General features: G+C 36.0%; 4 protein-coding genes and 1 pseudogene across 4 annotated transcripts; all 5 read right to left on the reverse strand.

Annotated features, from left to right (window-relative positions):
* Positions 1-1,289: 1,289 nt before the first annotated feature.
* Positions 1,290-2,601, reverse strand: LOC134801618 (acetylcholine receptor subunit alpha-like). Its single transcript, XM_063774235.1, has one exon. It carries the CDS (start codon positions 2,503-2,505, stop codon positions 1,309-1,311), a length of 1,197 nt encoding a protein of 398 aa, XP_063630305.1. The 5' UTR covers positions 2,506-2,601; the 3' UTR covers positions 1,290-1,308.
* Positions 2,602-3,014: 413 nt separating this feature from the next.
* Positions 3,015-4,354, reverse strand: LOC134801659 (neuronal acetylcholine receptor subunit beta-2-like). The gene has a single exon (XM_063774278.1). The coding sequence runs from the start codon at positions 4,146-4,148 to the stop codon at positions 3,015-3,017; it is 1,134 nt and encodes a 377-aa protein (XP_063630348.1). The 5' UTR covers positions 4,149-4,354.
* Positions 4,355-4,848: 494 nt separating this feature from the next.
* Positions 4,849-6,137, reverse strand: LOC134801660 (neuronal acetylcholine receptor subunit alpha-2-like). Its single transcript, XM_063774279.1, has one exon. It carries the CDS (start codon positions 5,980-5,982, stop codon positions 4,849-4,851), a length of 1,134 nt encoding a protein of 377 aa, XP_063630349.1. The 5' UTR covers positions 5,983-6,137.
* Positions 6,138-6,730: 593 nt separating this feature from the next.
* On the reverse strand, positions 6,731-9,081 carry LOC134801483 (acetylcholine receptor subunit beta-type lev-1-like; annotated as a pseudogene).
* Positions 9,082-9,457: 376 nt separating this feature from the next.
* Positions 9,458-10,692, reverse strand: LOC134801661 (neuronal acetylcholine receptor subunit beta-3-like). Its single transcript, XM_063774280.1, has one exon. It carries the CDS (start codon positions 10,690-10,692, stop codon positions 9,484-9,486), a length of 1,209 nt encoding a protein of 402 aa, XP_063630350.1. The 3' UTR covers positions 9,458-9,483.
* Positions 10,693-11,074: the final 382 nt, after the last annotated feature.

Genomic DNA, 11,074 nt, shown 5'->3' on the forward strand with positions numbered 1-11,074 from the left:
TTATACAAATGAAAAGAAGCCCACAATTCGTCTTGGGACCATGTAAGTATGATTTTAGATAGGTACTGTGAATAAGCCTATACTGATAAATTATTGTCATATACATATTATTTATTGGTAGGAGGGGTAATTATTCGCCCATATGCCATATTTCAGGTATATAAATCACTTTGGCGCATGTCAAATCCCAGAGATGTGACTTATTTGAAATACTTGTATTTAAAATGCAAATACAAAATGCAAAATACCTATTTTGTATTTTGCCTTTAAATACCTTTTGAAGAAAACTATTTTGTATTTTAATTGAAATAGTTTTTGAGACCTATTTTCTATTTTCAAAATACAAAATACTTTATAGTAGGTAATGTAGGTAGGAGTTACAATCTCTTCTGGTGTTACATCCTGGCAACTCTCTCATTCTTTTAACATGGAACTGTTGAATCTATTTAGTAACGTCGCACATGACCACAAGCGTAGCGAGGGTTTCAAGGCACGAGAGGAGAGCAAACTTTTCTGCCCTGGTGAAACACAAACGAGACGTTTTCATCACACTAACGAGAGGCATTATACTAGCTGTAAAACATTACAAATCTAAATTAATGCTTTAAAAATTGGCCGTTAAAAACCATCATCAATCCATCCTACCGGTTAATATGAGCAACCTACTAGAAATAAATAAACAACTAGAAATTTGCACTTTAGATAGAGGACTGATTGACACACTGTTTTCAAAGAATAAAGAGAGTCTTTTCAACTCGGAAATTCCGAGTAATACTTTTTAATTCAGGCTAGGTATTCATTATTCAGAGTACCTTATATCGCAAAGTATTTGTATTTTTAAAAAGTATTTTGAAAATACCTATTTCGTATTTTAAATACAAATTCAAAAACTATTTTGTATTTTGCATTTGAAATAGTATATCAAGGAAGTATTTGTATTTTGTATTTAAATACTTTTTATAAAGTATTTTTCACATCTCTGTCAAATCCACACCCGGAAGAAACACGATTAGTAAAATCCGCTAAACCTTCGCTCGAAAAAATGTGGCCATTAATTACGTGTAAAAAAAGCTCCTTTTTCCGCCTCAATAGATAGCCTGGAGTTATGGCCTTGCCTGCCCTCTTATACGAATGATAATGTCTGTGTAGCCCTTTGGCCGGTAATGTTAATTTGACAAGATTTATCTTGAAAGGTTTTATTTAATTTAACTATTTATATTATAGGGATAGATTTTCACCGACTCTCCTCGACGTAGTAATTAAGTGTATTAATATTCTTGTGCAATAATTTTATTCCTTATTTTACAATCAGTATTGAGCTGCTGGTTGTTTAGGCATATAAGATCTAAACAAAATTATATAAACAATAATAACTACAACCAAATAAACACTGTTTAAAATATTAGCCATATTTACCCAAATCTCTTTATTTTTCACATTAGTATCTTTAGAATCAGCCTCCAATCTCCATCTTGGTAAAATCAAGTATTGACCAAAACTAAAAAACACTTTATTTGATACTAAAGATACCCATTCAAATGGCACGGTTTTTCTTTTTACAATTTTGCTTAAAACAAATGTAAATAGTACAGAAGTTATGGTCATGATGATAGAGTCACGAACGAAGAATAATATAACAGGGGTATCGCCACTGTGCTTTGGTAGAAACTCGTCAATAAAGAACAAGAATGTAAAATGACTTATGAGACTAAAACACGAAAATCCCAAGCGGATATAACCGTTTACATTCATTAAAATAGATGTCGTAGTCAGTATACTGAGAATGAAACAAGGGCCAACCAAAACAGCTACTAAACCGGACGCCTGTCTTTCCATTGTTAAAGTAAACGATAACTGTACGTCTGAATCCGGATCCACCTTCAAATCCTTTTGCATAATGTTCCAACCATTGCCATATTCGGCAAAGCCAAGCGTAATACCTTTTCCTTTAAAGCGAAATCTGGAAGTGGAAAGTCTATCACCATCTCCAAACTGAAGGGTACAATTCTGTACATCAAACGGCCAATCTCTCAATTTAGCAATGCAGAATGATTCGTAAATTTGTTCAGGGACACACATAACTTCCCCATTATTGTGGACGAGGCATTCTTCTATATCCATATTAAAGTAGTCCGGATCGACGCTGTTAAGTAGTTTCAATGATGGGGTCCAAATATCAGTAGCGAGCACGACCATCTTGTTGATTCCTCCGTACTCTTCAGGCGACCAAGTCAGGCGTTCATCTCTCCAAATCATGCGAGTCCACATTTTAACTGTGAATCTGTCTGCATATTCGTCAAAGGCGAATGTCTTCAATTGGAAATGCACTTTGACGGGAACACAAGACTGGTTTCGTGGCGGTTGCCTCAATCGATAATTTGCCATTCTATCCGTGTGCAGTTTTTTATCCCATGCATCTTCTTTTGTAGGCAACATTACGCAATCTTGCGAATACGAGGCATGAAGTATGCTGAGAAACATTAGAGGGATTACTTGCAAGAACATGGCTCGATCGTCCCTGTTTTAACACTGAATTGGCTGGCTGAAGCTTAGTACGGCAACGCCCCCTGAAATTATCATTTGTCATATGACACCACTCCATTTGCATGTGTAAGTGCTTCATGGTTAGTTATTATATTCTGTACACTAGATGGATGGTCTAGTCCGGTCTACTGTTGGATATTATTGCTGTGGACAGAGGATGGCATGATAACGACACGATAGAGTAAACGTAACTTTTAATGAAAATATACATAAGAGATGGAAGCTTTACCTCATTAGCGCTTCAAGAAGGTCCAGCAACGGACGTCTTTCAGCTAGTATGAATTAATAATATGAAATATTAATTGTGTATTATGACGTAGTTTCATAATCAAAATGTTAATGATAATTTTACTTTTACATCTATATTAATTATTTATGCCAAACATAATAGACAGTCAATTTGCCCATTCAAAAATCTTAAAACGCATTATTAATCAGACGATTGTACGATGTGAATTTTCATTAGGGATTTAATTAATTGGCGGTATGTAACTCTCATGAGGCAAGTAAATGGAATACATAATGATGTAAGTAATCACAGAAACTATGAAGACAATGTTGTTAATAATGTTAGAGAAATCAAACCATTCGGTTTGTTGACATATTGAGTCCAAGACAGATTTGCTGGCAACAGTAACGCTACACCTTGGGAAAAACAAATACTTCACCATACCATATCCATTAAGAACAAAAGAATTAATTGAAATAATTAAATCAGGCGCAGAAGATTTACGTGAGCATAAATACCTCAAGGTCAATGTTAATAATATGATCATCAACGTTAATGACATAGAACCAGTAATAAACAGTAAAATGTTAGGAGCATCTACACTATGCTTCGGTATGCTTTTGTTGACTTCAGTCAAAAATAGATAATGGCTGAATAAACTGCCACATAAAATACCTAACCGCACGTTGGCGTTGACATCCAAGAAGAACGCTATTATAGTCAGCACGGACATCACAAAAGCTGGCACCACTATGGCAGCTTCGATGCCTACTGCCACTCTTTCCAAAACAAATTCTACAGACGCTTGATAATCTCCAGTTAAATTCAGATGTTCCTGCGAATGGATCAGTCGCCAGGCAGTATACGTGTCCTCAAATGATAAGAATTTAAATTGTGTGAACACAATGCTTGCTTCGCTCTGTGACCAGGAGTTCCAGGAGGCATCATCTATCTTTAAAGTGCAGTGTTTTCTGTCGTACGGCCAATCTTTCATTGCAGAACTGCACATAAGATTATGTATAATAGACTGTACACATCTGACATGCCCCGTATTGTTCCCTAAACATTCATAAATAGTTATGTACGTTTCGGAATCTTCAATCTCGTTGTTTTTGACCTTTAATTCTGGTGTCCAGATTTCATAAAAGTTTAAAACCGTAGTCTTGATACCTTTATATTCGTCCAACTCCCACTTCAATCTAGCATCCTCCCATTCCATGATTGTCCAACTGTAAATAGTAAGTACTTCTTCTTGATCGTCAAATTTCAGCATCTGTATGATGTAAGCCACATCTACTTCTACACTCTTTGTGGTGTTACTGTTTGGTGATTCTAAGAAATCGTAACAATTAAGTATTTTAGTTTTCAGCCTCATTTCCACCGGAACTTCTGATGGCCATAAGGACTCTAAAGCACAATCTTGGCAATAACTGAACTTAATAATAATGGCTAATATACAAATATATCTGTAGGTTGCCATGTTTGGTGGCAAACTGCTATTTAGTTGTAAAAATGGCATCAGCGAATTTGATATGTTAAACGCCCACTTTGAGATAACGAGGTGTTTTTTGTTAACTTATCCTGACGTAGGTAGATGACTCTTGTACCGTTATTGATAAATTTCCCAAAGATCATAAATCTGTCTCCAATGCTGTCCAAGATACATAATAATGATGGGATTTTTAATCAAGTGACACTAGATCAATAGCAACGGTTGGAACTACGCGTAAAACTTATCTAATCTCTAAAAATTTAGTTTTCAAACCAGAAATATGTCTACTGTCTCTATAAATGTAGGTAAGACAAACAGTCTGTGCTGGGAGATATTTCAAAACGCGAACTATTAAATCTCTATTTGTAAAACTTTTCGAGAGTGGAATTTTACTCTTGGCTCGTTGTTTGATCCGCTACTATATGCTGACAGAATTATAGTACGTTGCACCTTCTCGTATATTTTACATTTGTTTTTTTTTTTAATGTAAATAGTTAGTGAAGATACTCAAAATAACAATCTAAAATTAAATATGTATGAAACATGAATGAATTATTTTAAATTACATGGAACATGGAGGTAACTATGTACTAGTAAACTGCCTTAAGTATCCAAAACGAATGTGAAGTGTGGCTTCTTTGGAATATAAGCAAAAAGCAAGTAAATATAAGTAATCTATCACTACGAACAGATAGAAGCTATTAGCAATACTAATAAAGTTAACCCATTCTACATTCGGTTTAACATCCGGATCTCGCTCAATCACCTGCCATTTTGTAAATACTCCATATTTTCCATACCCATCCAAGACAAAATCATTATAAGAAACAATCCACGTGGGGGGTTGAGTTTTCTTCTTTCCCAAATATCTAAAGCAAAACGATAATACAAAACTAATTACAGTCAAAAGAGTAGAGCAGCTAATGAACGACAATATGACAGGAGTATTTGCACTATGTTTAGGGACGTTATCGGATACTTCGTTAGAGAACATGAAATGGCTGATCAAAGACATAAACAGTATCCCCATTCGGTTGATGTCTCTATAGTCCAACAGGAGAGCCGTCACTGTCAGCACACTTATTACAAACGCTGGCACCACTATAATAGCTTCTAGGCCCTCTGCGAGTCTTTTAAAGTGGAATTTAACGGTAGACTGTATTCCAGTGGTCAAATTCTGGAAGACTGCGCGAACGATCTTCCATCCAGCATTTTGTAACGCCTGCATGTCATGGCTCAAGCTGAAGAACATTTTGGTTTCCTGCGGTCGCCATTGGTCAAACTGGAGCAGGCAACTCTTTGTGTCATAAGGCCAATTAGTTACGTCAGAAGTACTGAAGACTTTTTGTTCTGTCCGGATAATGCACTGTACGTTGCCTGTGCTGTTCAATCTGCATTTTGTGTAGAAGAAGTCAAAATCATCCGCATCTGCCGTATTTATCAGCTTCAGCCCGGGACTCCAAATGTCAAAACTTGAAACTTGCGTTGACTTTATATCCTTGTAATCCTCAGGCTTCCATGTCAATCTATCATCTTGCCAATCGAAATAGTTCCAGCTGTATAACGTGAGTATCTCTTCGTTAGGATCAAAATGAAAGGACTGAAGTAGATAATCCATCTTCACGACCACCGTGTTTGTGTCTTTATTGACCGGGGCCTTCAAAATTTCGGCGTAGCATTTAGTAAGCTTTTTCCTTAAGTTCCTTTCTGTTTCCATTTCTGGTGGTCGGGTGTTTAAGCGACATTCTTCGCAAAGGCAGAGGCTTAAGATAGAGAGTGTAATGAATGCGTACAGATTCATGGTTGTCGGTGAAATGTGGAAGTTTCGTACGCCCACTTTCAACTGGAAATGAATATGTGTTGACCAGCGTGATAAGTATCAGATTAAATGTTAATTTGCAATCAACTGTCCGTCGTCTCTCTACGAGTATTATAATTACCTACGTAGGTAGCTTATTAAGTTATTATATTATAAAAATGAAAAGAAGCCCACAATTCGTCTTGGGACCATGTAAGTATGATTTTAGATAGGTACTGATAAATTATTGTCATATACATATTATTTATTGGTAGGAGGGGTTCGCCCATATGCCATATTTCAGGTATATAAATCACTTTGGCGCATGTCAAATCCACACCCGGAAGAAACACGATTAGTAAAATCCGCGAAACGTTCTCTCGAAAAGATGTGGCCATTAATTACTTGAAAAAAAAAACTCCTTTTTCCGCCTCAATAGATAGCCTGGAGTTATGGCCTTTACCTGCCCTATTATATGAATGATAATGTCTTTTTAGCCCTTCGGCCGGTAATGTTAATTTGACAATATTTATCTAATTTAAGTTTTATTTAATTTAACTATTTATATTAATAGGGGTAGATTTTCACTGACTCTCCTCGACGTAGTAAATAAGTACATATATAATATTTTTGTGCAATAATTTTATTCCTTATTTTACAGTCAGTATTAAGCTGGTGGTTGTTGAGGCATGTAAGATCTAAACAAAAGTATATAACCTCGTGCCGCCCAAGAAAAAAAACACAAGATCAGCTCAACGCCCAGTGTGCAATATATGAGCCATAATATTTTGAAGTCTTAACTGCCCACGCAGTATTTTTTTTTTCTGAGTATATGTGAATAAAAATGAATACAGTAAACTGAATTCCACCTTCGTATCTTGTGTTCATTTAAATGCACATTGGGTTTTTGATTGATGTTATAAGTAGTATAATATAAAGGCACGTTATCGCGATAACGTAGCCTCTGACTATTATTATTCTTCTTAAATGGTTACATAATAAGCAACGGAAGTCAAAAATAACTAGATTTTTTTTTTTACTATTGGGCTACTTTTTTATGTATGTTAACATTCATATTCGACACTGAAATGCTTTATAACAAGGTCTGAAAAATAGTTAATAAACTTCCTTAACATCAAACTGAATATCTTTCTTAAATAAGTTATTGTATGTTTGCTGTGTTTCAGTATCATTTTCTTCGAAACTTTATTTTTCACTAAGACTGTAAATATTTGGTTCATCACCAGATAATTGGTATTCAGGATCACAATTATCTGATAGCAAAAAGTCTTCCAGCACGTATTCAACAAGTAAATCATCATGCAGACCTAAAAATAAACTATCAAAAAAGAACCTTCAGTTGTAGGTTATATTATGTATTTTTATAACAGTAGCGCCCAGTGTGCAATATGATGAACATAATCTTACGATTAAGAAAAAAATATATTTATTTGTGCCTTTGTAAAAAAATAACAGTATATTTCATTAAAACAAACATTTAGGATAATTTTTATGTCACTCTCTAAACGAAAAAAGCCATGATTCATTTAATAAATCAAGATTATATGCCCATGTGTCGCGCGTGTTTGAATAATTGCGAAAGTAAAACACTTGTCTATGAATATCTGTCAAATGTCAGCTGTCAAAATGGTTGGCACTGAACCGACCATTCACGACCTCTAGGTAAATTCCAATTTTGCGCGAAAATTTAAAACTGACATCTGATAATTGATAAACTTTTATGTACTTACAGCGTATTGCACACTGGGCGTTTAGCTCTGAATTTAATTTCTAAAGTCTGGGCAGTTATGCTGAGTGTCACTTTGTACAATGTATTTATTGCACATTGGGCGGCACGAGGATAAACAATAATAACTACAACAAAATAAACACTATTTAAAATATTAGCCGTATTTGCCCAAATCTCTTTATTTTTCACATTAGTATCTTTAGAAACAGGCTCCACTTTCCATCTTGGTCAAATCAAGTATTGACCAAAGTTAAAAAACACTTTATTTGATACTAAAGATACCCATTCAAATGGCACAGTTTTTCTTTTTACAATTTTGCTTAAAACAAATGTAAATAGTACAGAAGTTATGGTCAAGTTGATTGACTCACGGATGAAGAATAATATAACAGGGGTATCGCCACTGTGTTTTGGTAGAAACTCGTCAATAAAAAACACGAATACAAAATGACTTATGAGACTAAATCACGAAAATCCCAAGCGGATATAATCGTTTACATTCATTAAAATAGATGTCGTAGTGAGTATACTGAGAATGAAACAAGGGCCAGCCAAAACAGCTACTAAACCGGACGCCTGTCTTTCCAATGTTAAAGTAGGTAATCGACAACTGTATGTCCGAATCCGGGTCCTCCCTCAGATCCATCAGCATAATGTTCCAACCGTTTCCATATTCTGCATTGTCAAGGGCCATAGCTTTTCCTCTAAAGCGAAATCTGGAAGTGGATAGTTTATCACCATCTCCAAACTGGAGAGTACAATTCTGAACATCGAACGGCCAATCTATTCATTTAGCAATGCAAAATGATTCGTAAATTATTTCCGGGACACACATAACTTCTCCATTATTGTGGACGAGGCATGCTTCTATATCCAAATTAAAGTAGTCCGGATCGACGCTGTTAAGTAGTTTCTATGATGGCGTCCAAATATCCGTTGGGAGCACGACCATCTTGCTGACTCCTCCGTACTCTTCAGGCGATCAAGTGAGGCGTTCATCTCTCCAAATCATACGAGTCCATATTTTTGCTGTGAATCTGTCTTCATATTCATCAAAAGCGAATGTCTTCAATCGGAAATATACTTTGACTAGAACACAAGACTGGTTTCTCGGCGGTTGCCTGACTGGGTAGTTTTTAATTTTATCCTTATGCAGTTTTTTATCACATGTATATATCTTCTTTTGTAACCAACATTATGCAATCTTGCGAATACGAGGGATAAAGTAATATGCTGCGAAATATTAATATGATTATTTGTGAGAACATGGCTCGCTCGTTCCTGTTTTAACACTGAGTTGGCTGACTGTAACATAGTACAGCAACGCCCCCTGACATTATCGTCTACCATCATTTGACACCGCATCATTTCCAAGAGGTTCATAGTTTTAAGATAAAATGATAATTGATTATATTCTGTAACCTAGATAGAAAACTATTCGATATTATTTCTGTGGACGTATGATGGCGTGAGAACGAGAAAACGTAACTTTTTATACCACTTCATAAAAAGAGCCTGAGACGGAATCTTTATCTCTTTCGTTACGTCGTTCAGCTAGTATGAATAATGAACATCAATTATTAATGTCTAATATAACGTAGTTTAATAAGGAATTATATTTAAGTATTCTTTAATGTAATTAAAAAAAAACGGAAGTTACTTGAACTTCCTTAAGCTATATCGAAAACGAACGTGAAAACTGGCTTCTTTGGTATATAAGCCAACAGCAAATATATATAAGTAATAATGACGACAAAGACACAGACGCTATTTACAATACTAATAAAGTTAACCCATTCTACATTCGTTTTAACATCCGGATCTTGCTCAATCACCTCCCACTTTGTAAATACTCCATATCTTCCATAGCCGTCTAATACAAAATCATTATAAGAAACAATCCACTTAGGTGGTTGAGTTTTCATCTTTCCCAAATATCTAAAGCAAAACGACAATACAAAGCAAATTACAGTCACGAGAGTAGAGCAGCTAATGAACGACAATATGACCGGAGTATTTGCACTATGTTTAGGGGTGTTATCGGCTACTGCGTTAGAAAACATGAAATGGCTGATCAAAGACATAAAGAGTATCCCGAATCGGTTGATGTCTCTATAGTCCAACAGGAGAGCCGTCCCTGTCAGCACACTTACCACAAAAGCTGGCACCACTATAATAGCTTCTAGGCCCTCTGCGAGTCTTTTAAAATGGAATTTAACGGTAGACTGTATTCCAGTGGTCAAATTCTTGAAGACCTTTTCGCGAGCGATCTTCCATCCAGCATTTTGTAATGCACCCATTACATATTTGATATGGCTCAAGCTGAAGAACACTTTGGTTTCTAGCGGTCGCCATTGGTCAAATTGGAGCGTGCAAATCTTTGTGTCATAAGGCCAATTGGTTAAGTCAGAAGTGCAAAAGACTCTGTGTTCTGTCCGGATAGCGCACTTTACGTGGCCTGTGCTGTTCAACCTGCATTTTGTGTAGAAGAAGTCAAAATCATCCGCATCTGCCGTGTTTATCAGCTTCAGCCCGGGACTCCAAATGTCAAAACTTGAAACTTGCGTCGACTTTATACCCTTGTAATCCTCAGGATTCCACGTTAATCTATCATCTTGCCAATCGAAATTGTTCCAGCTGTATACCGAGAGTATCTCTTCGTTAGGATCAAAATGAAAGGACTGAAATAGATAATCCATCTTCACGACCACCGTGTTTGTGTCTTTGTTGACCGGGGGCTTCAATATTTCAGAATAGCATTTGGTAAGCTTTCTCCTTAAGTTCTTTTCTGTTTCTATTTCTGGTGGTCGGGTTAAGCGACATTCTTCGCAAAAGCAGAGACTTAAGATGGAGAGTGTTATGAATGCGTACAGGTTCATGGTTGTTGGTGAAATGTGGACATTTGGTACGCCCACTTTCGACTGGAAATGAACATGTGTTGTGCAGCCTGATAAGTGTAGATTAAATGTCAATTTACTATCAACTGTCTGTCGTCTGTCTACGTGTATTACAAATACGCACGCAGCTTATTATAAAAAGAGAAATAAGCCCACAATTCGTCTATGGATCAGTCCCGGTCGATATAAGTAAGTAATGTAAAATTTATTGTACACAATGTTGTAATCGCCCATATGCCATATTTCAGGTATATAAATCACTTTGGCGCACGTCAAATCCACACCCGGAAGAAACACGATTAGTAAAATCCGCTAAAGGTTCGCAGGAAATGCAGGAAATAATGTGGCCATTAATTACGTGGGA

Source organism: Cydia splendana, chromosome 22 (genome assembly GCF_910591565.1).
Source record: "Cydia splendana chromosome 22, ilCydSple1.2, whole genome shotgun sequence".
Lineage (NCBI taxonomy): Eukaryota > Metazoa > Arthropoda > Insecta > Lepidoptera > Tortricidae > Cydia > Cydia splendana.